The 24547-nt window shown below is 45.0% G+C and overlaps 1 protein-coding gene across 2 annotated transcripts in view; it reads left to right on the forward strand.

Moving 5' to 3' along the window:
* LOC126992249 (maltase-glucoamylase-like) overlaps positions 1 to 24547 on the forward strand; it is a 123641-nt gene that overhangs the window by 89503 nt on the left and 9591 nt on the right. For both annotated transcript variants that reach the window (XM_050850918.1, XM_050850919.1), the window contains 15 exons: positions 3315 to 3388; positions 5485 to 5667; positions 7259 to 7419; positions 9100 to 9274; positions 9940 to 10042; positions 11966 to 12134; positions 13856 to 13925; positions 14787 to 14939; positions 15319 to 15456; positions 16637 to 16759; positions 18249 to 18372; positions 18961 to 19090; positions 20555 to 20688; positions 23039 to 23196; positions 23427 to 23569. In XM_050850918.1, coding sequence (XP_050706875.1) covers positions 3315 to 3388; positions 5485 to 5667; positions 7259 to 7419; positions 9100 to 9274; positions 9940 to 10042; positions 11966 to 12134; positions 13856 to 13925; positions 14787 to 14939; positions 15319 to 15456; positions 16637 to 16759; positions 18249 to 18372; positions 18961 to 19090; positions 20555 to 20688; positions 23039 to 23196; positions 23427 to 23569 — 2038 coding nt within the window. The remainder of the gene's footprint in view (positions 1 to 3314; positions 3389 to 5484; positions 5668 to 7258; positions 7420 to 9099; positions 9275 to 9939; positions 10043 to 11965; positions 12135 to 13855; positions 13926 to 14786; positions 14940 to 15318; positions 15457 to 16636; positions 16760 to 18248; positions 18373 to 18960; positions 19091 to 20554; positions 20689 to 23038; positions 23197 to 23426; positions 23570 to 24547) is intronic.

Consider the following 24547-nt stretch of genomic DNA (forward strand, 5'->3'; position numbering starts at 1 on the left):
CCATTCTTAAAAATCGGTGTTATGTTATCCTTTTTCCAATCTGAAGGGACGATGCCTTGTCGCAAGGACATATTGAACAAGGTTGTGAGAGAGGAGAATATTTCACTCTTTGTTTCTTTAAGCAGTATAGGATATACTATGTCAGGTCTGGGACTTTTATTTGTTTTAAGGGATTGGAGAGCTTTTAGGACTTCATCGGTAGTTATTACAAAGTTAGGCAATGCATGAACGAGATTTACGTTAGTACTGTTGTCGTCAGTGATGTTGGTCGTAGTGGTGGGAAGACTGCAAGTTTAAAACCGAGGAAAAATAATTGTTTGATAAGTTTGCGATGTGTTGGCTGTCAGTCACTAGTGCACCATCACTGTTTGTTAGAGGTCCAATTCCATTTCTGATTGCCTTCCTATTGTTTATGTAACTGAATAAGGATTTCGTTTTATTTTTACAGTTGGCTGCAATGTTTTCTTTATATCTATGCTTTGTCTGACATACTAATCTTTTTGCTCGCTGCCTGGCTTCTTGATGAAGTCTAATGTTTTCAGGGGTGCTTTGCCCTATCTTTAGCATGTATGACAATTTTCTCTCCTTAACCGAATGATTAATTTCACTATTAAACCAAGGTGGGCTTTTATTAGTGTTACTTCGCTTCTCGCACAATGGGACTAATGTGTTCTGCTGAGTAAGTAAATGATTTTTAAAGTTTAGCCAGGCTTCCTCTACGTTGCCATCATCTGATAGTTGTATTTCTGTTAGTTATTGTCTGATTTCTACAAAATTTGCTCTTTTGAAATTGGGCACCTTTACTTTATTTTCAGCCACTGTTGTTTGAGCTCTAATGTCGACACACACTAATTTATGATCGCAAGAACCGAGGTGTTCTCCTACTGTAACATTACTGACTAGATTATCTTGGGTCGCTAAAACAAGGTCTAGTATGTTATGTAGTCGAGTTGGTTCAGTAACCATTTGGCTAAGGTAATTTTCTTCTAAAATTTTGATCATTCTATGTGACTCGCCTTCTGTCCGACAGTGTTGCCTTGTCAGTATGAGGGAGAATAAAATCTCCTAATATCAGTGAGTCGCTGTTATTTAAGTGACTGCCTTAAAACGCTGTACATTTCAACATCATCATCAAGTGATTGCCCCGGAGGCCTGTAGGTGACAGATATATTTAGATTGATTTTCGCAATGTTTACTCGCTCGCACAAATGTTCAACGTTACTGTCTCTTGGTGTTCCGTTAGTGAGTTGCAAATAGCTTTTGACAAAAAGGGCAACACCACCGCCTCTACAGTTTACACGATCTTTGTTGAAAAGTCTGTAGCCATCTATGTTGTATTCTGTACTTAAATCAATATTTATGGTCTCGATAAATGTTTCGGTTATAGCAATTATGTCAAAAATTTATGTTGAAACAAGACATCTCAATTCATCAAACTTGTTTCTTAGGCTACTCGCATTGAAACTTAGGACTTTTATGTTATCTTGAGGTTTAGTAATAGAGGTGGGGGTACTTGCGGGTTCACAGTTTCACGTTTGTTGTGTTGCATGCCGTCTGTTTACACGGGCGGGGTGGAGGGATGCGGCCGAGAGCAGTGTTTTGTTCGGGTGTCACGTACTGCGTCGTTAAGGAGCCTTTTGAATCTGGCTGCCGCGATGGGGGACAGGTGTATTCCATCCCTGTGGAAGAGCTCACCCTGGCCGTAAAAGTTCCAGGCGTTAATGAACTCAACGTCAAGCTCTCTGCAGAGAGTCTGTAAGTGGTTGTTGAGGCTGAAGGCTTTGCTGAAGAAGTCGTTTGCTGCCGACTTCCGTGGTAGAGTTCCTGAAATCACAATGTTAGGGGATTTAGACTTATACTACTGGATAAGCCTACGGTACTTGTCCAGCAGTTCCACAGACTGGGTCGTGGTGACGTTGTTCGGATCTGTGTGGAGAACAAAAAGAGAGTCATTAAAAGTCTCAGCGGAGACCTCGTCCAGGGCAGCTGTGATGTCGTCAACTCCAGCTCCGGGATAACAATTGTTATGCCTATGATACAGGACTCTTTGACAGAATTCAACCACCTGATGGCGAATCATAGTCCCCAACCAAAAAGGTGCTCTGCTCCTCATCAGAGAGAGAGAGAGAGAGAGAGAGAGAGAGAGATGGGTATTGAAACAAAGAGGTCCGTAGTGCTCCATATCTACCTTAAAATTTGCTAGCGTCAAACAGAATTTCAGGTGTCACGAGGTCAAAACAGTGTATCGTTGCCACCAATATGATTATAATAGTAGGCTACTGAAGGGACTCACGGATCGACACTCCGCCGTCCCGGTGCGACTAATGTTTGGAGGTGATTTTGACTATGTATATTTTTACCTCGGGACGCACCCTACACCATCAGCATCAGAAAAGCATGCAGATTTTGGATCTGTGCTTATAGAAGTGATGCGACAAAAACCAGCTGAATACTAAGGAGTTGAAGGGAAATAAGTGCAAGAGATTGTGTACTCCCTACTTCATTTAACTCTTATTTTCGTATGTGTATTTTTACTTTATTGTTACAATTTCGTGCTAGTGTGATGCAGAATTTTCTCAGGAAGATGATGGTGGTGGTCTCAGTTTTTTCTTAAAAATGAATGTTGGGGTCAGGAAAGAGGGTGGGAGTGAGGCGTGTAAAGTCATTGGTTTTGGATGAACTGGGCACACCCACGGCCGCAGCCTGGCGTCACTTGCAGGGCCTTGGCGAGCAGTCTAGTACGTAAGATTGTGGTAGTCACCCTCTTACGCAGTCATTGGGCGGTAATTTCTGCTTGCCCTTGGTGTGTTTACAGGAGCAGTGTTTAACTTTTCTCCTTTTTCTTCTCTGCCGTTTTTCTCCTCTCCTTCATCTGTGTGTTGTTGTGTTTCCTTCCTGCTTGCTTGCTTGCCCTTGCTTTATTTCTTTTTTTCTTCTCTTTTCTAGCTTTCTTTGTTTCTTCCTTGCAGTTTTTCTTTTCTATTCTTCTTCCTTTTCTTTCTTTTTTTCTTTCCGTTTTGTATTATTTTCCTTCTTGTTTTCTTTCATTCTTTCTTTCCTTACGTTCTTTCTCTTCCTCTTTCCAGCATTCTTTGTTAATTTCAGTTTTTCTTTTCTATTTTTCTTCCCTTTCTTTTTTTCTTTCCATTTCGTATTAGTTTCTTTCTCTAGTTTTCCTTCATTTCTTTCTCTTCTTTTACACTTTCCGCCCTTCCTTCCTCCTCTTTTTCGGTTTAACTTTTTCTCCCATAAATCTTTTCCTTCCTCCTTGCCTTTCCTCTGCCGTGAAAGATAATGTTTCGTTCCTTCCCCAGGCAGAACAGACGACTCACCAGTCACCCAGAGCGAGTGCGAGGCGCAGAACTGCGTCTGGGATGTGTCAAAGGAGGTGAGTGGACAAATAGTTTAAGTCTGAAGGTTATATTCTTGAACATTTAGGCGCCCAAGCTCACGTAACTGGCAGGGGATTTGTAGGAGCTTTGAGCATTTCCAGGGGTATTTGTATGACCCTGGTGGTAGTTTGACCAGTCTTCTGCACCTTGACACTAAAAAAAACACTCATTAGAACCCGGCTGATCACCTTATTGGCCTTTAGAAATAGTTGATGTGAGAGGTGGAATGAGGTATATTAAGAGTTGCCAGCCAGAGGGGGACAGGTCCCAGGGCCCACGAAGCTTGAAGTATTTTTTCAATTATCGTAAATTACCTGTGTTTATCTGGGGCTTGTAACAATTACACTTCAGTACAGTGAGTGACACTTGATAACAAAAATGTAGTTGATCATTCTCGTTGTTTTATTTATTGGTAAACGAGAGAAAATAAATGACCGATGCAAGGGTCTTCTCTTTAAAAATCTTTCCTACAGGAAAGCCCTGTGTGATCAAGCAGAATTGAACTTTTAAAAAAATGTTTGTATTACAATATTTGCTGAGTACCTGCTTTGGGTGTATCAGTCTCGCCTTTGACGGAATTTATCAAAAACATTAGGGCGTCAAGCATCCCGACAACCCCCCCCCCCCAACACTAAGACGGGCAGGTGTTTGGGTCTGCTTCCAGCATATTATACTCCACCCTTAAATGACTAATGCATTTTGTTTGGGGTGGACCAAGACATTGGGGGGATGCATCCCACTATGGAAAGGGTGAGCAGGTCATTGATGATGGCGTTCAAGACCAGACTTTGGGGGCGGAGTGTTACACTGGAAGCCGAGGCCAGTGTCCCCCAAAGATCAAACAATGGATGCAACATTTACTTGAAATTTCAGCTTGGTCGGATAGATGGGAGATGCCCTTTAATGTAGACAAGTGCCAGCAAGGTCCTTCAAGTTGGAACAAGAAATAAGAAGTTCGATTACGAAATGCGCGGCGTCAAACTCAAAAGCGTTCCATGCGTTAAGGACCTGGGGGTCAAAATCACGTCAAACCTCAAATTCTCACATCAATGCATCGATGCAGCAAATAAAGCGAACAGACTCTTGGGCTTCATTAAAAGAAACTTTTTATTCATAAATAAAGAAGTAATACTTCCGCTCTACAACAGTTTAGTCAGACCCCACTTGGAATATGCGGTACAGTTTTAGTCTCCCCACCATGCAAAGGACATTGCTAAATTAGAAGGTGTTCAGCGTCGGGCAACAAAATGATCCCTTCCTTGCGCAACAAACCCTACGAAGAAAGGCTTTCCACCCTTACCATGTTCTCTCTTGAGAAACGTCGCCTCCGAGGAAACTGATCAAATGTTTTAGAATACTTAATGGATTTACGAATTTGGACAAATCAAAATTGTTTATGATCGATGACACCTTGCGTACGAGGAATAATGGCACAAAATTTAAATGTAGACAAGTAAATTCAGACTGCACCAAATTTTTCTTCACCAACGTTGTAGTGCGAGAATGGGATAAGCTCCTGCCTTCAGTGGTCCAGTGTAACACGATTGACTCCTTTAAAAAACAAGCTCGACCGTCACTTCCTTCAACTTAATATTAACTGAGTTGAAATGCAAAGTTTTGGAGCCATCTGATTAATGTAGAATTACTTAGGTTTAAGGACAGATCACCTAGTCTGTACCATGGGGTCTGTGTGGTCTGATTTTCTATGTAAATCTCTCTCTCTCTCTCTCTCTCTCTCTCTCTCTCTCTCTCTCTCTCTCTCTCTCTCTCTCTCTCTCTTCTAATTTTTCCTTTATCTTCCTTTCCACCTCCTTCCCCTTCTCCTCTTCCTCCTCCTCCTCCTCTGATCTTCCTTCCATCCATATAAAATTCCATTGTAATTTTTCTATACTATATGGTATTCTTCCTTTTCGTGCTATCCTCGGCTGGAGGGACTGGTGGGAGGGGAGGAGCCTTCACCTTTGCTGTCCTGTGTCTGACTCGTAGATTAGAGTAGATGGTAGCAACAACAAACAGCCTAGTTAGGACCAAGAGGTATGTTGCTGTTTGCTTTTCCTTTGTACTCCTCTCCTCTTCTCTCCCCCACACACAGGTCCAGTGCGCCATCCCCCCCCCAGAGCAGTATGGCCTTGAGTTCGTTGATGGCGTCGTCAGTCACACAGCCAAAGGTTTCCGAACTCGCCTCAAGCCCCGCGGCGCTCCTCTGTACCCCGGGGGACCAGCGGAGGTCATATTCGAGGCCTACCAGTACACCAGTCACATGCTGCGGGTGAAGGTAGGTGACTGTGCCCTCTGTAAATCTCTCTCTCTCTCTCTCTCTCTCTCTTCTGCCGTGCCCATCGCTGAAGTGAAAATCTGGTTCACTTGACGAGACGCAAAAACAAATGTTGCCAAAACCGTGATGTTACTGTATTTACTTAAGGCTTTTTGTATGGTACTTTTACATCGTTAATTTATTTTCATCTCTTAGTCGTGATTGCTTGAATAATGTATCCAGTGAAGTCCTAACTCTGAAGTCTTAAATTAAGCCTTCATTAACCCGGCAGCGTCGTGGGACCATTTTTTTGGGCTCGGTAGGTCTGGCTGAAGCGGCGGGGCCAGTTTTGGTTCAGCTCAAAATGCAATAATAAGCTAATTGTAGGCGGTGTGGCGACATAGAAACACCCATGATGCATGAACTCAAAGCCTTCATTAAAAAGATCAGCTAGGGCCATGTTGTCAGACATTTTGGGGCCCAAGTAGATGTACACGTATTTGACACGGTTTTTGTAGGAGTTTTTGGGCATTTACAGGGATATGGTTTCATGGCCCTGGTGGTGGTAGCTTGACCCTTCCTCTGTACCATGAACATATAGAACCACTCATAAGAAGCCATCTGATCTCCCTTTTGGTCTTTGGAACTAGTCTGAGATAGCTTCATGGCCCTGGTGGTAGTAGCTAGACCCTTCCTCTGTACCATGAACATATAGAACCACTCGTGAGAACCTGACTGATCTCTCTATTGGTCTTTGGAACTAGTCTGAGATAGCTTCATGGCCCTTGTGGTGATAGCTTGACCCTTCCTCTGTACCATGAACATATAGAACCACTCGTGAGAACCTGACTGATCTCTCTATTGGTCTTTGGAACTAGTCTGAGATAGAGTAATGGCCTTTGTGGTGGTAACTTGACCCTTCCTCTGTACCATGAACATAAAGAACCACTCATAAGAACCCATCTGATCTCCCTTTTGGCCTTTGGAATTAGTCTGAGATAGCTTCATGGCCCTGGTGGTGATAGCTTGACCCTTCCTCTGTACCATGAACATATAGAACCACTTATAAGAACCCATCGGATCTCCCTTTTGGTATTTGGAACTAGTCTGAGATAGCTTCATGGCCCTGGTGGTGATAGCTTGACCCTTCCTCTGTACCATGAACATAAAGAACCACTCGTGAGAACCTGACTGATCTCTCTATTGGTCTTTGGAACTAGTCTGAGATAGCTTCATGGCCCTGGTGGTGGTAGCTTGACCCTTCCTCTGTACCATGAACATAAAGAACGACTCACAAGAACCCATCTGATCTCTCTATTGGTCTTTGGAACTAGTCTGTGATAGCTTCATGGCCCTGGTGGTGGTAGCTTGACCCTTCCTCTGTACCATGAACATAAAGAACCACTTATAAGAACCCATCGGATCTCCCTTTTGGCCTTTAAAACTAGTCTGGGATAGCTTCATGGCCTTTGTGGTGATAGCTTGACCCTTCCTCTGTACCATGAACATAAAGAACCACTCAAGAGAACCTGACTGATCTCCCTTCCGGCCTTTGAAATAGTTGATGTGAGATTCGGAAGCGTCTGATAATACCAACCCAGCCTGTCCCTAGTTCTACGTGGAGGACGGAAGTCGTTACGAGGTCCCAGTGCCGCTCAACCTGCCAGACGAGGAGCTGTCCGACCCGCTGTACAAGATTGTGCTGCCGGAGGATCAGGGCGCAGGGCAGCCGTTCTTTTTCTACGTGGCACGGGAGGACAACGGAACCATTCTGTGAGTGAGGAGTGCAGTGCTTAAAGGGGGTCATTTTGTGTGTTGGAGTAGTGATGTGAGACTTAGTTTTGGTATACATAGAGTTGAGATTGACGGAAATGGTATCACGGAGGGGGGCGGGGACCGGGGAGAGAGAGAGAGAGAGAGAGAGAGAGAGAGAGAGAGACGGACGGACGGACGGACGGACGGACGGACAGAGGGTGCCCCGTATTCTTCCCTGTGTAAACGCACCTCCCAGAGATTATTTTCCTCTCACTCTCTCTGAACTGGTAATCATTGACGTAAATTAAAACAAATATAGAAGATCTGATTGAGTAAAATTCTGACCAGTAACCGTTAACATGAAGAGGGATAAACCAATCAACAGTGGTGAACTGTCCTATCCACTCCTTCACTATGGCTCTGTATTAGATGGTGCAGTTCTCTTTCCCCTACTATCAACAGTGGTGTGTTACACAAGGCTTCTTCTCTCTCTCTCTCTTCTGTTATTCTTTTCACCCACTCCTAAACTGATGACTGCTGTAGACGGTCACTGTTCTTCCCTTAAACCTATCAACAGTGGTGTCCCGCAGTGCTGTGTTCTATTTCTCACTCTCCTTCTGTTGTTCATTTAGGATTCTCTTGCTAAAACTACTGTCCTATCCACTCCTTCGCTGATGACTCTGTTCTGTCCTGTTCAACTTCCTTCACCATAACACCTTCCCAACATGAATCATAAGACTCTAGACTGGATGCTGCAGAATGCTTAAACTCAGACCTTGCTGGAACTTAGTGTCCTTCAATGCCTCAAAAACTTAATTTCTCCACCTGTCAACTCTGTACAATCTTCCAAACACTTATCCCCTATTCTTCAACAACACTCAGCTGGTCCCTTCTACATTAAACATTCTCGGTCTATCCTTAACTCAGAAATCTTAACTGGGAACTTCATATCCCATCTCTTGCTAAATCAGCTTCCTCCAGGTTGGGCGTTCTGTATCACAAATTTTCCAGCCACGCAGATGTTGTCAATATATAAGGGCCCTGTCAGTCCTCATATGGAGTGTGCATCTCATGTACTGGGGAGGCTCCACACACACTGCTGAGTGGCCAAGACTACCCACATGCTGCCCTAACGAACACCCCATCTATCAACTCGGACTCCTGTGAAACTCTTCAAAGAGGATCAAGTGCTGCTCCAGGGGCCAGCATGAGCCAAGCAAGAATAGCACCACTATAAAACATTTGCCTGTGCCTTTAGTGGGCTGGGGCCAACCAACCAGCTCCATCACAAGAACCTAATGGTGCTTCAGGCCAAATTATAAAAAAATAGTGGAGCTCCAGGAGGCACCGTATGCCAAGCAAGAATGGCGCCAATATAAAATATTTAACTGAGCTACTAATGGGCAGGGGCTGACCACCAGGCCCCATCAAGAAAACTTTCCAGAGCAGCTGTCAACCCGGACTGTAGCAAAACTCTCTACAGTGGAGCAAAGATGTGTTCCAGGGGGCAGCATGAGCCAGACAACATGGCACCACTATAAACGCTTGTCTGCACCACGAAAAAAAGGGGGACTAACCACTAGACCCCATCAAGACAGCCTACCGGTGCAACAGGCCGAACGTAGAAAAAAAAATATCACATGTCTGTCCTGCCATCAATGTTCTAATACTGTTTTTTCCTGTCTGTCTCACCTCCAGGTTCGACACAAGGATCGGTGGGCTGACATTCACCGACCAGTTCCTGAGCATCAGCACCATTCTGCCCAGCAAGAACGTCTATGGGCTTGGGGAGAATGCGCACGACTCCTTCCGGCATGCCATGGATGGGAAGGTGTGGCCCATCTTTGGCCGAGATCAGGGACCCGTGCCTCAGGTAATGGCAGGAGTCTGGCTTGGGTCTGTACCTGATGGTCTGCCCTCAAACCTAAAGTCATTGCAATTGAAGTACAGTCGTCCCTCAAATAGTACAGTTTCCAATAGTTCGGTTTTGGTTTTATGTGGATTTTCTAAGATGTTTTAGGATTTTTAAATTTCCTGACGAGCAAGAAATTTAAAAATCCTATAAGATCTTCTATGACAATCCGTATAAAACTGAAACTGAACTTTTGGAAACCGTACTATTTGAGGGACGACTGTACAGTCATACCTCGGTTTACAAGCTGTTTGTTCCGGAATGTCCCTCGTAAACCAGAACTGTAGGGCAGAAAACACAAAGATTGCACTCTGGGGCGCTGAAAACTTTTGCCAGCTTGTTTGTAGCAGAGGATGGGGTGCGAACCTGTGTCCTCATGGATGCTGCGCCTTCATGTTGACCTCTCAGCCACTGCCCCCACAAAACATATTAATTAAAAATCTTGTTGTATGGACAGGTTTTTTTATGATGTTAAAGAAAATGTTGAAGAAAATGTTCAAAAAATGTTAATATACTAAAGAAAATGTTAGAAGAAATGTTAATATACTAAAGAAAATGTTAGAAGAAATGTTAAAATGTTAAAGGAAATGTTAAAACCCTTAAGAAAACGTGATTCCTCTCCGCAGGCCGGCAAGCAAGTCAACCTGTACGGCGCCCACCCCTTCTACGAGTGTGTGGAGAATGACGGCCGGGCCCATGGCGTGCTGCTGCTCAACAGTAATGCAATGGGTGGGTTGATGAGGTCCACGGCACAGAGAAACACGCTGACATGATAATTCACTGAGCGATATTTCAAGAGGAGACTATCCCGACGCCTCTCCTCCCGAAATTGACCTCTGTTTCGGCCACTCTTCTTAACTCTTATTTTTTTATATAGGGGCAATGTTTAGTGGATTTTTTTCTCTCATTATCACTTTTTTTTTGCATCACACTGACATGGTATTTCACTGAGCGATATTTCAAGAGGAGACTATCCCGACGCCTCTCCTCCCGAAATTGACCTCTGTTTCGGCCACTCTTCTTAACTCTTTTTTTATAGGGGCAACGTTTAGTGGATTTTTTTCTCTCATTATCACCTTCTTTTGCCCTTGAGCTGCTTCCTTTGCCGTAAAAAAGGAAAATTGCACTCGCTCACTCATGTAAACAGTCCTGGAAAAATAGCCCAGGTCTCTCTCTCTCTCTCTCTCTCTCTCTCTCTCTCTCTCTCTCTCTCTCTCTCTATCTCTATCTCTCTCTATCTCTATCTTTATCACCTCTTCTCTCTTCTCCTCTACCTCTTAATTTCTCTTTTTATCCTCCTCTTTCTCTTCCTTCCTTTCTTCATGTTTTTCTTCCTCGTTTTCTCCCTCATTTTATCTTTCTCTTTTCCTTCCTTCTCGTCTTGTCACTCCTCTTTCCATCAACTTGTAAGCCATTTTTCATTTCTCTCCTTCCGCCTCTTCCTTCTCTCTCTCCTCCTTCTCAACGTGGATGTCACCTCGTAACAACCTACAAAGTCTGAACCAGTCTCACTTCCCCCATTGCCTCACATTTGACATGTTTGACTGAGGGACAAATAAAACCCCACTGTACCACTAACACCAGACAGTCTGTGCTGCCCACCAGTGCCTTACAAGTGTCCACAGCAGACCCTTTGTGGTGCTGATATTGAGTCTTTATTAACCCAGTAGCAGCGGGGATCATGTTTCTTAATGGTCCCTCTAAGCGAGAAAAATGAGAGAAAATCACCCCTCACACAAACCATTTCATAATATATATCAAAGCATTTGTGATCAGATTATGTATCATCTATTTTGGGGGGTTTATATCATGGCACAAATTTGACCCGTCGCTGCTACACGGTAAAGCCACAAATTTGGCCCGTCGCTGCTACACGGTAAAGCCACAAATTTGGCCCGTCGCTGCTACACGGTAAAGCCACAAATTTGGCCCATCGCTGCTACACGGTAAAGCCACAAATTTGGCCCGTCACTGCTACACGGTAAAGCCACAAATTTGGCCCGTCGCTGCTACATGGTAAAGCCACAAATTTGGCCCGTCGCTGCTACATGGTAAAGCCACAAATTTGGCCCGTCACTGCTACATGGTAAAGCCACAAATTTGGCCCGTTGCTGCTACACGGTAAAGCCACAAATTTGGCCCGTTGCTGCTACTGGGTTAATATGGCATTCATTCATTCTCCTCTTCCTTGCTGAGGGCACAATGCAGATTCTTGCTTTGTCCCTTCTCTAGCAGAAAGAGTTCAGGGTTTTCTTTGGTTCTCTCTCTGTTGTTTTGTTAGTGGCAGTGTTGTTTTGTCCGAGGTGAGTATCAGGAGATGGCTTTATACCTAACGTTAGTGTTTGCAGTGATTTTTATAAATGTTCATAGACAGGATGAAGTTGTGCCCATCTTCCAGTTTTTGCATTCTGTCTACCACATTGAATTTACTGTACCAGGCAGTTTAGTTTCATAAGTGTTGAGCCTCCAGGAAATGGTAATACTTTTATTTAATCTGTCACTAATTTCCTGGATGAGGCTCAAAACTTATCAGTCTCCCTAGTTCCCCATTTCCTACTTTAGTCAGAAAAATCAAGGTATTATTACGTATATTTAAGCATAAACCCATGACCGTACTTGTTACATCTCCCTCTTAATCATCTCATTGGACAGACTATCAGCTGCTGGACTACCCTGCACTCACCTTCCGCACCATAGGAGGCGTGCTGGACCTGTTCTTGATGGCAGGGCCGCAGCCAGAGTCCGTGGTGGCCCAGTACACCAGCCTGATATACCGCCCCATCATGCCTCCGTACTGGGCTCTGGGCTTTCAGCTGTGCAGGTTTGTGGTCACTTGTTCTGTGTATAATGTTGGCCCTGTCCCGTGCTGCCTTGAAGAGCCCTGGGGTCATGTTTTTAAAACTACGTTCGCCCAACCTCACAAGGCTTTCGTAGGGGTTTGGGGCATTTCCCTGGTAGTAGTTTGACCCTTCCTCTGTACTACCATGAACCTAGAAAACACTGATTACTCCCATATTATTAAACATTTTGTCCCCCAGGTAGGCTACACACATTTGACAAAGCTTTTGTAAGAGTCCCGAGCATTTCCAGAGGTAGTTTTATAACCCTGGTGGTAGTGTGACTCTTCCTCTGTGCCGTGAACATGAAAACACTCATGAAAACCTGATTGATCTCCCTTCTGGCCTTTGGAAATAGTTGACCTGAGAGGCGGAAGCGTCTGAGAATGCCACCCCCTGTACCTTACCTTACTGAACCGTTGTACTCCGACAGCCATTGGTGACCAGGGCTTTGTATTGTGCAGGTTTGTGGTCACTTGTTCTATGGGAAGTGTTGGCTCTGGTTGAAGAGGTCTGTGCACACGATAACAAAAACATTAGGTGCGTATCTTGAGGAAAATTTTTGGATTCCTCAGGTAACATGCGGAAAAGTGTGCCTTTCTTTTTTTTCTTTTTTTTTTTTTTTTTTTTACAACAAAGGAGGCAGCACAAGGGCACACACAAAAAAAACAATAATAAAAAAAGCCCGCTAATCGCTGCTCCCATAAAAGAATCAGAAGAGGTGGCCAAAAGCAAGGTCAGATTCGGTCCTCTTCCCTCTTGGAGCCTTTTATTGCTTCCCGTCAACACTTCCACGGTCATCCATGCAACACAGACATGCAGCGTAACCTTCCCGAGACTTCAAAAGCCGTCCCGATCATTCAGAAAGCTGTCATGACCATCCGAGGAATAAATTTTTCATCGTGCGTAGCTACGGTAATACTTCGGTTTACGAGTAATTTACTTTACGACTGTTTTGATTTACGAGCAAAAAACTATGTCTTGGTTTACGAGCGGTGACCTGGTGTACAAGCATCCTGTTTGTACAAGTCGGAGACGTGAGCAAGGGTTCCCTTTATTTGCTGCAAGATCATCGCGCTCAGAGCGGAAAATAATGGGAATGGGGTGTCAATCCGCAGTGTACTCTCGCAGAGGTAGCACCTGCGCGCTCGTGTCCGCTTACGTTTGTGCTCTAGTGTGCAATCTTTGTTTTCTTCAGCAAGACGTGTGCGCTAGTTTTGGCTTACGAGTTTTTTTGGTTTCCGAGCAAAATTCCCGAACAAATTAAGCTCGTAAACCGAGGTATGACCATATATTGGGAGTTTATATTAGAATGGAAGAAGTAGAGTGCCAGTGTATATAATCAGCTGGTAGAGAAAACTATTCGATTTAAGTAACACATAAGTTGGCTGTCACAATTTCATCACAGTCCCAGGGCTGGATTCATCGGGCCACTTACAAGACCTGTCGCTGGTGAGTCTTCTGGTAAATCTGTCCTCTGTGAATGGTCCTTGTGTCCAGGCGGCTCCGTGGCCATGGATGAGGTGCTGGCCTGCTCGTCACTCCACTCATTGTCATCGTAGTCGCCTAAAGATCAAGAGTCTTCACAGTGGATGGACTTACCAGAAGACTTACTAAAAAAGAAGTCTTGTAAGTGACTGATGCATTCGCCCTCCAGATGATTTCCCTCAATTAGCTTCTTCTCTAGCCCTTGACCACTCTGCAGGTATGGCTTTGAGACCCTCCAGGACTTGCAGGCAGCCGTCAACAGGACCAAGGACGCCGGCCTTCCCCTCGTAAGAATGTTGCTTCACTTTCCGTTGGGGTTTCATATCAAGTTTTTATTTTTATTGTATGGCTTCAAACAGGCATTACAGTAACCCCTTTTTTCAGTGTATTACTTAAGGGGAAGAATTTCTTGCATCCTTGACTACAGAACATCGTAAGATTTCAAAAAGTGCAATGTTCTGTATCGAAAGGCAGAAAATATTGTTTACGATAGTCAATATTGTGTATTTCCTTTACGTCTTGGCCTATAGCACTGGTAGGCTTTCTTTAGGGGCCTGATGGTTGGTCCAAGCCTGTCATGGTGCAGGGAATTGTTTATAGTGGCGCCATCTGTTCTTTGTTCATCCTGCCCCCTGGAGCTCATTCTTGATTCCCTTGGACAGTTCATCAAGAGTCTGGGTTAATGGGTGGTCTTCAGGGCAGCATGTGGGTAGTCTTAGGCCACTCGGCGGTGATGTGAAAGGTGTCAAATAACAAGAAGTTCTGGTTAGTTACATGCTGAGAATACTGACTATGATTACGGGAGGCAATGAAAGAGCAGGGGAGTGCCTCAACAACACCCCTTTGTCAACTCACCTTTCCTCGACCTTTCCTTTGGCACCCTTGCACACATGTAACAAGGCTTTCGTAGGAGTTCCAGGACTTTCTAGGGGTAGCTTTATGACCCTGGTGTTAGTCTGACCCTTCGTCTGTGCCATGAAAGCAAATAGACACTCATTAGACCCCGATTACTTTATTTTTTGGGTCTTGGAAATAGTTGATGTGAGAGCCGGCAGCGTCTGAGAATACCGACACATGGGGAAGTGCCTCAACAACCTCCCTTTCCTCACCTTTCCTGTGTTACCCCACGCACCTGTCGCACCCTACAGGACGTGGTGTACGGGGACATTGACTACATGGACCGCAGGATGGACTTCACCGTGGACCCCGTGCGGTACAGCGGCTTTGAGGAGTACGTGACACAGACCAAGGCGGAAGGGATGCGCTTCATTGTGATACTGGACCCTGCCATCAACGCGGAGGTGAGAGAGAGAGAGAGAGAGAGAGAGTTACCTAGATTTACATGGATATTTAGACCACACAGACCCTATGGTGGTGGTCTGTCCTCTAGCCTAAGTGAGAGCATGCAAATGAAATGGCACCAAAACTTTGCATTTCTACCTTAGTAAATATTAAGTTGAAGGAAGTGTCGGACAAGCTTGTCTTTAGAGAGAGAGAGAGAGAGAGAGAGAGAGAGAGAGAGAGAGAGAGAGAGAGAGAGAGAGTCATAGATAAAACAAAGATATGGGAATAGGCAGATAGACATAGAGAGAGAGAGATAGATAGGGACAGTTACACATAAATCGACAGACAGTGCTCGAGACAGAGAACCAAACTAACCTATCATCCCTGCCCCCACAGCTACCAGCGAGCGAGTACCCCACCCACAGCCGAGCCCTGAGTGTGGGGGCCTACATCACGTGGGCCGCGGACACTGACGCAACACTTGTAGAGCAGAACAACGGAGGCGGAAACTTGGGCAGGGTCATGCTAGGCTACGTAAGTCTGAAGAAGCAAGTTTTCATGAGGTTAACACTTGTATACTCGCCTCCCTGCTAGGAAAGTGTCAAACAGTGAAATTGTTAGATGATGAATGGCTGGACTGATTAAAGAGATCAGCAATTTGGGCAGGGTTATGCCAAAATCTAATTATAACAAGTCTGGTCACTTCCCACGAAAATCTCGTCGGGCCGGCGCATGACGTCAAGTTGCCTTCAAAAGCGGGGTCCGTTGTGTGGAACCGAGTCAGTCTTCAATGAGACGGTCGGGTGCACAGCGCTGACGTGGACCAGGATGCCTAATAAATGTGGTGTAGGTGGCTGCACATCCAATTATAAACACAAACGTGGAATTATGATTTTTTGTTAAATAAGAATGGTATACTTGGAGTTAACAAAGAAATAATAGAATGACTGAAAAGGTAGTATTGTGGACAAAAAAAAAACAAATACAAATCACTCATGTCGGAGATAGAATTTGTGGAGTCGACATCAGCCCTAAAAAGTGAATACGCCGAACTGCCACTCTTTACGGCCGCAAGGTTGAGGACACCTGCCAGATGTCAGATGTTGTCAGGCCAGGCTGCCTGGTGTTGTCAGGTTAAGTATTTATGAAATAGATCTACCGCAACAATAAATGTACGGTTCTCAAAAACACCACCATCATAATGAATGAGACGGGGTCTGGAGTTAACAACTAAGGTAGTGGACGTGAGCTCTCACCCGGGTATCCCGCATCTTGCAGCCCTAAAAATGACAGTTCGGCGGCTTCACCTCAATGAAGGGGATTAGCGGGCAGTGTCGACTCCACCAATTCTACCTCCATGCCTCGGACTCACCGATACTATATGACGTCACCTCTTTGCCACGCCTCTCCTGCGCTCGAACAGACTTGTTATGATTTGTCTTTGGGTCATGCTAGGCTATATATACGTAAGTCTGAAGAGGCAAGGTTTCATCAGGTTAACATTGTGTACAGGCAACCCGTAGCCTATTCCCTCACACATTTTTCCCAAAGTACTGTTGACTTTAATCCCTGCACCATATGTAATCAATTTCATGGTTCACAGGTTCAGCTTAGCAATTCTGTGTGGTGTGGTGTATTAAATGCAAGATTATTCACTTAATATTGAAATGGAGCTTCTTGGCATGTTGGTATCAAGTTATCCTCTCCCCAACAGGTCTGGCCGGAGAACAAGACAGCCTTCCCCAACTTCTTCAGCCAGGCCGCCCAGGACTGGTGGGTTGAGGAGATCAGGATCTTCTACGATGAAAAGAATGTGAAGTTTGACGGCCTGTGGATTGTGAGTGTTTGCAGTGGTATCCTTCTCCCGCCCTCAGTGGTCTGGTGCAGTGCAATTAATTCATTTCAAAACCAGCTGGACCGCCACTTCCTTCAACTTGATATTCACCTAAGTCGAAATGCAAAGTCTTGGAGGCATTAACCCGGTAGCAGCGACGGGCCAAATTTGTGGCTTCACCGTGTAGCAGCGACGGGCCAAATTTGTGGCTTCACCATGTAGCAGCAACGGGCCAAATTTGTGGCTTCACCGTGTAGTAGAGACGGGCCAAATTTGTGGCTTCACCGTGTAGCAGCGACGGGCCAAATTTGTGGCTTCACCGTGTAGCAGCGACGGGCCAAATTTGTGGCTTCACCGTGTAGCAGCGACGGGCCAAATTTGTGGCTTCACCATGTAGCAGCGACGGGCCAAATTTGTGGCTTCACCGTGTAGTAGAGACGGGCCAAATTTGTGGCTTCACCGTGTAGCAGCGACGGGCCAAATTTGTGGCTTCACCGTGTAGCAGCGACGGGCCAAATTTGTGGCTTCACCGTGTAGCACCGACGGGTCAAATTTGTGCCACGATATAAACCCCCCAAAATAGATGATGCATAATCTGATCACAAATGCTTGGATATATATTATGAAATGGTTTGTGTGAGGGGTGAATTTTTCTCATTTTTCTTGCTTGGGGGGACCATTAAGAAACATGATCCCCGCTGCTACCGGGTTAAACAGTAAATTTAATTGGATTCCACTTTGGTGTTAAGGCAAAGGGTCTGTGTGGTCTAGGTATCTGTGTGAATCCATGTAAATATATTGACAAAGTTTTCAGTGTCCTTCACCTCGATCATTTTGGGTCAGTTCAGCTTCACCACACAGTGACAGACTTACACACTCAGCAGTATTAAAAATAGCATTTGTATCAACTCTTTCCCTTAACTGATTGTCTTCAACCAATCTATAACTATCTAACTAACTATTTATGTATCTAACTATGTAACTATCTATTAATCTAACTATCTATCTATCTATCTATCTATCTATATCTCTGGTACCTTATTCCCTTGCGAGAACTTCCCTCAAGGGACTTTCACTACACACAACTTTCTATCCTCGCTCATCCCTACACTGTCCAAATCCCTGATGCAAGAGTTAAACAGCATATTCATTCCTCCATCCCTTTCTCTTGTATATTCCGGAACAGCCTCCCTCTGTCTGTATTTCCTCCTGTCTATGACTTGAATGCTCTCAAGAGTGGACTATCAAGACACCCCACCATACAAACCTGACCGTCTACTTTGACCACTCATTCCATTTTCTTTTACAGGAGCAGTGCTTGAAGGGCATTTTTCTTTCCTTTGTTTTTTCTTGTTTTTTTGCCATTGAGCTGCTTCCTTTACTCTAAATAACTTACGGTGCGCATCTAGAGTGAAGTGTGACATTGGTAAATCATGCCTGACTATGTGTTTTGTGGCCTGTCTTTCTTAAGCCAGTCTGTTGACCTCCACAGGACATGAACGAACCAGCCAACTTTGGGACAAATGAGCAGCAGCCTTGGAACTGGCCTGAGGGAACGGCGCCCTGGAGCCTCTCGTGCCCTAACAGCGCCTGGGACAACCCACCCTACGTCACAAGTAAGGGACACACACACACACATACACACACGCACACACACACACATCTTGTTGTAACTGTGTAGGATAATTTGTCGCCAGAGAAACACATAAACAGAGGTGTAGGTGAGACACAACCTGGTGAGGAAAGTTGATTAAAGAACTAAGAGATTTTACATACGAGGAGAGATTGAAGCGGATGAACTTACAGACACCGGAACAGAGGAGGGAGAGAGGAGATCTGATTGCAGTGTTTGAGGCGCTGAGTAGGACAGAGAAAGTGGACAAGGAAGATCTGCTTACATGGGGCACAAGAGAATGAAGAGGCCATGGAAGGGAGATGAAAAAGGAAGCCTGCGGAAGAGACATCAAGAAGAACAGCTTTCCACAAGGAGTAGTGAACACGCGCTCTCTCCAAGTAGATCATTTCCACACACACATCCTTGCCTGCTGTGCCTCATTCCTTGCCCGTGTTTCAGATTTTCCTTTTTTTTCTTCTTCCTCTTCTTCCTTATTTTCTTCCTTCTCTTCTTTGCTTTTTTCTTTCTTTTTCATTCTTATCTTCTTCTTCTTCTCCTTCTTACTCCTGCCTCTCCTCCTTGCTCACAGAGGCAGCAGCGGAGGGCCCCACACACAACATGGCCGACAAAACCCTGTGTCTGGCAGCGGAGGAGACGCCACACCGCCACTACGACGTCCACAACCTCTATGGCTGGGCCCAGACCGAGCCAACGCTGAGGTGAGGGAAGAGGAAGTTGTTATGTACCACTGCACGACACAGGCCATTCCAAAGATTTCCACATACAGTAATACCCGGGTTTACGAGCGCCTTACTTTACGAGTGTTTTGACTTACGAGCAAAAAAAAAAATTCTACTAAAATTCTTAGACGCCTCCTTCCCTAACACCAATCATTTGTAAAGGCCAACAAAGGAGTTTAAATGCTTCCTCATGAGTGACTCTATACATTCATGGTGTAGAGGCTTGGTCAAACTACCACCAGGGTCATAAAACTACCCCTGGGAATGCCTATGAATCCTATGACATCACTAAAGTTGCCTTGGTTTTCGAGTGGTGACTTGGTGTACGAACATCCTCATTGTACAAGTTGAAGACACGAGCGTAGGTTCCCTTTGTTCACCGTAAGACGCGAGCGCTCAGAGCAGACAACAATGGGAATGGGGTCCTAGGCCACGTTGTACACTCACAGAAGTAGCACCTGCGCGCTCGTGTCTGCTTACGTTTGTTCTCTTGTGTGCGATCTTTGTGTTTACAGTTTTGGGTTACGAGTTTTTTGGTGTTCGAGCAAAATTCCGGAACGAATCAAGCTCGTAAACCAAGGTATAACTGTACCTATCTGGTGTCAGTGTACTCCTTCCTGCTCCTGTAAAATCTTTAACCCTGTAGCAGCAAGGATCATGTTGCTTAATTAATGGTCCCCCCAAGCGAGAAAAATGAGAAAAAAATCACCCCTCACACAAACCATTTCATAATATATATCAAAGCATTCGTGATCAGATTATGTATCATCTATTTTGGGGGGTTTAAATCATGGCACAAATCTGGCCCGTCGCTGCTACACGGTAAAGCCACAAATTTGGCCCGTCGCTGCTACCGGGTTAAGTTCGTCTATACATCTAACACTCTGTCTGCCTTATCTTCTATGATTTTTGGGGCTGCCACTCCTGCCTTGGGTTTGTATAAGTTATTGGTTCTGTACATAAGACAAATACACATGTGCACTTCATTCCCAGTAGATATAAAGTATTTACATTTCTTTATCTCTCCCAAAACTCTTTCATTATTAGAAGATGTGAGAGCCTTGTGTGATCTAATTCTTCAAGAGACTTCTGCCATCTAGCTAAAAATATCTCCTTCTTCTTCTTCTTCTTCTCCCACTTCTTCTTCCTCCTCCTCCTCCTCTCCATCCTCCTCCTCCTCCTCTTCTTCCTCATTTTCTTCCTTTTCTTCTTTGTTTTTTTTTCTCTATTTTCATTTTCTTTTTCTTCCTTTTTTCCTTCATTCTCTCTCTCCTTCCCTCTTCCTTCCTTCCTTCCTCTCACACTGTTGTCATTCTTCTTCATCTTTCTTCTTGTTTTTACTCCTCTCTTCCTTCATCCCTGTCATACAACCTCAAAGCCTCTCCCTCCTCTCTTTCCCCATCCACCACGGTTTCTCACCCACCCCAAACCACTCCTCTTCAGGGCCCTCCAGCGCGTGACAGGCCGTAGGGGCATCGTGGTGACCCGCTCAACCTTCCCGGGCAGTGGGCGGTGGGCGGGCCATTGGCTAGGTGACAACCGCTCCAACTGGACAGACTTGGCCCACTCCATCATAGGTATGTTGCCGATTTATAGTTTTACAGTGGCGCCGGCTTCCTCGACTCGTGCTGCTCCCTGGAATTATTTTTTTATCCTCTTTAGAGCTAATCTAGAGTCCGGGTTCATGGATGGTCTTGAGAACAGCATGTGGGTAGTCTTGGGCCACTCGGCGGTGACTGAAAAATTGTGGCGGTGGGCAGGATGCGAACCCAGGGCCTCCAGAACACCTTGCCCACAAGTTAACCACTCAGCCACCGCCTCCCTAATAGAATAGAATAGAATTTGGGGCCACATAATGCACACACTCCTGTCGAAGTTGAATTATTTAACCCGGTAGCTGCAGGGATCATGTTTCTTAAAGGCCCCTCTAAGCAAGAAAAATGAGAAAAAATCATCACTCACGCAAACCATTTCATAATATATATCAATGCATTTGTGATCAGTTTATGCATCATCTATTTTTTGGGGTTTATATCATGGCAGAAATGTGGCCCATCGCTGGTACACAGTAAAGCCACAAATTTGCCCCGCTGCTGCTACCGGGTTAAGGCTGATTAAGGCCAAATTACAGAGTTTGACTTATGTATACGAATGCTGACAGGTCTCCCCCACTTCACAATTGGGTTATGTTCACGGAAAAGTGATCATAAAGCAAAATGATAGTACTTCGTATATGGAACTTCAGGCATATTGGAATTGAGGTCAACTTTACATGGATATTTATAGTACTATGCAACTCCTTCTATTGCTATTACTGCTACTGCTTTTATTGAGGGTTTAATTAAATTATCCCTCAATCACTATAATGACAGCCTTGCAAGTTGAGATTTGCATGAGACTGATTTTCATGTGAGTACAGTAGTGTACGTATGTGGTTTTTATCATTAATTAACAAAACTTTCACTAAACCTGGACATTCAGTGAAATGCTTCGTTAACCCGTCCGCTGCGATTGTCAGGGATTTCACCTTCACTGGTAGCCTGGTAACGTATACAGTAAACCCTCGATATAACGGACTAATTGGGGAGGAACTAATTAAGTCCTTTAATGCCAAAGTCCGTTATAAGCAGCGAAAAAAAAAAAAACGTAAAATAATACCGACAAACCTAATAAACGTAGGTACATTATTTTTATTGTGTGTGTTGTCTGCACGTTGTGTGTATAGCCGTGTTGCACACTTGGCGACAGACTACAAGGCTCGGAGGCTGGTAGATTGGCAATGGGGCCCTGCGTGGGGCTGTATTGTAACGGGTATGGGTAAAATTTTACAAGTGCGCCAATCTTGCACTGGCAGACGAAACATTTTTTTTTTTTGGTAGTTTTTGGTGTGTTGTGAAATAATCTGACAACTGTTTCTGTCACAAATCATTAAATGATTGACTTTTCAATGCCTGTTGTACACCCGCTGCAGGCCACAGCAAAATAACTCCCAGAGAGAGATGTCCAACTTGCAGTTTCTACATTTCATTCACTGCTCACAAAGATCACAAGTGGACAAACTAGAACAAAACCAAACAAGTCAATGTTTTCCTGCCATGTATTCCCCAGAGCACATGTGTGGTGGGCACCAGAGTGACTTATTTCTGCGTGGAGATATTTTTCGCAACACTGGCGCGCGAATTGGACCACGCACGCCGCCGCCATGTCCCGTCCCGTGCTCCGTATTTCCGCGCCCCACACCGAGTGCCCAATAAATTTACTAACCAAACCTAATCTAACCTACCTAACTGGGGCTTACCCCCCCTCGACCCCCATAAGCTGTGTCAATACCGACACTCACAAACACTTGGGTATTTTCCATTACATTTACGTACTGGATTGATGCATACGACTTTCTTGTGGTATAAATACGTTCTTCATTTGAATGGAAACCACGAGGAGGAAACTATTTCATCAAGTGGGCTGAAAAAGACTACAGTAACCGAAGGATGGGGCAGCAGATAAATGGAGGGCGAGGTGGCTAGCAGACGCTATTGTAGTTACCGGAAGCAGGTGGTTCAAAAATTATTATCGATCGGTCCCCGTGGATTTCTGACCGTCTAACCCTATCCGTTATATCCGAAATCCGTTATAAGCGTTTACTGTAGTCCCAGGTCTTTCTCTGCCTCTTTGGTGGATAGTGGAGTGTTTCCCATGTGGTATTGGCATGCTGGATATCCCCTCCCAAGGTGCATGACTTTACGTATTTCTTCATTGAATTGTAGCAGCCACTTTTTGTTCCATTCCTGTAGCTTGGTGATGTCTTCTGGTAGGAAATCCGCTGTCAGGGGACTAATATCAGGATGTTGGTGATATAATGACACAGCATGAGCCTGATTCTATATATTTAATGCACTACAGAAACCCATGTTGTACTCCCCATGCCAGGAATGATGGAGTTCAACCTCTTCGGGATCCCCTACGTGGGCGCCGACATCTGCGGCTTCTTCGGAGACACGACGGAGGAGATGTGTGAACGTTGGATGGAGGTCGGCGCCTTCTACCCCTACAGTAGGAACCACAACACCAAGGGGACGATAGACCAGGTGAGAACTGGTGTCACGAGCCTGCTGGTTGGCGTGTGTTGGCAGGACGCTCTCTGTAATGTGTCTGCCCATGTATCCATCTGTCTGTATAAGGCTAGGTCTTGTTATAGGTGAAGGTGAGCTTAGACGAGCTTGTGGTGTGTCAAGGTGGGCTGGGGAGGTGATGATCATGTGTGTGTATGTGTGTGTGTGTGTGTCTTTTGTCATAATATTTTTTTTCATGTTTCCAGGATCCGGGCATTTGGGGCACAGACGTCATCAACTCCTCGAGGAAGGCCTTAGAGATCCGGTACCGTCTTCTGCCGTACCTCTACACTCTCTTCTATGAGGCACACTTCCGCGGCGCGACGGTGGTGCGGCCGCTGGTGCACGAGTGAGTGGTCAAGTTTACAAATCCTTGATACTGTTGTAAGAATGTCACCTCGGTTTTCTCCCCTGCCGGCAGCTACTTTGGTCTCCTGCTGGCCTGTCTTGGTTGTCTCATTTTGGTCTTCTGTTGGTCTGTTGATCTTTGGTCTCCTACTGGTCTGTCTTGGCTGCCTCATTTTGGTCTTCTGGTCTATCTTAGCTGTCTCATTTTGGTCTCCTACTGGTCTGTCTTGGGAACTGATAGACATTCTGTTTGTGTTCTCCTGAAACTGCTGACTCGACAATGGCGAGCAGCAGGAGCAGGACTGAGAGACGTGTGTTGCGTCTGTGAAGACTATTCAGGCGATAAGTGGATTGCATGCTGTTTGTGCCCTAAGTGGTGTCATGTGAAGTGTGCTCATCTGACAGGGGTCTAACAGGATGATATACCCAAAATAAACTGCATGGGTGTGTTCGCCATGCTTACACAAGGCATCTTTAGCAACCAACATTGTGGAAAAATTGGATGAATTTAAGCAAGAATTATCTAAAGAAATATTAGTTGTGAAAGATGAAGTTGAAACTCGGGCACTCAGTGTGAAAGAGAAGTTGGGCGAGGTGGCGGATGTGCTTTGCGCTGACAAGACAGAGTCGGCTGGCGCCAGCTGGGCTGATGTAGCAAAACGGAGGATCGCCTTGTCGGGAAGGCCTCTGATCAAGATAAAAAGGCTACTGAGATGAAAAATGAAGTTTCCCAGGCATTACAAGGCATTCAGATTACTGATTCAAGATTCACGAATGGAGGTAACATTGTTATGAACTTTGATGATGAGAATATAAGGAATGAAGCAGCTCAGAAATTAGAAAATGTAGAGCAAGTTAGCACAAAAAGTGTGGGAAAATTAAGGCCAAAGATCATGATCTGCAATGTGCATAAGGAGGAGACCGGGGATAAGATAATTGAGACAGTTAAACAGGAATGAGTTCCTACACTCGATTCCAG

This window comes from Eriocheir sinensis, chromosome 7 (assembly GCF_024679095.1).
Source record: "Eriocheir sinensis breed Jianghai 21 chromosome 7, ASM2467909v1, whole genome shotgun sequence".
Taxonomy (NCBI): domain Eukaryota; kingdom Metazoa; phylum Arthropoda; class Malacostraca; order Decapoda; family Varunidae; genus Eriocheir; species Eriocheir sinensis.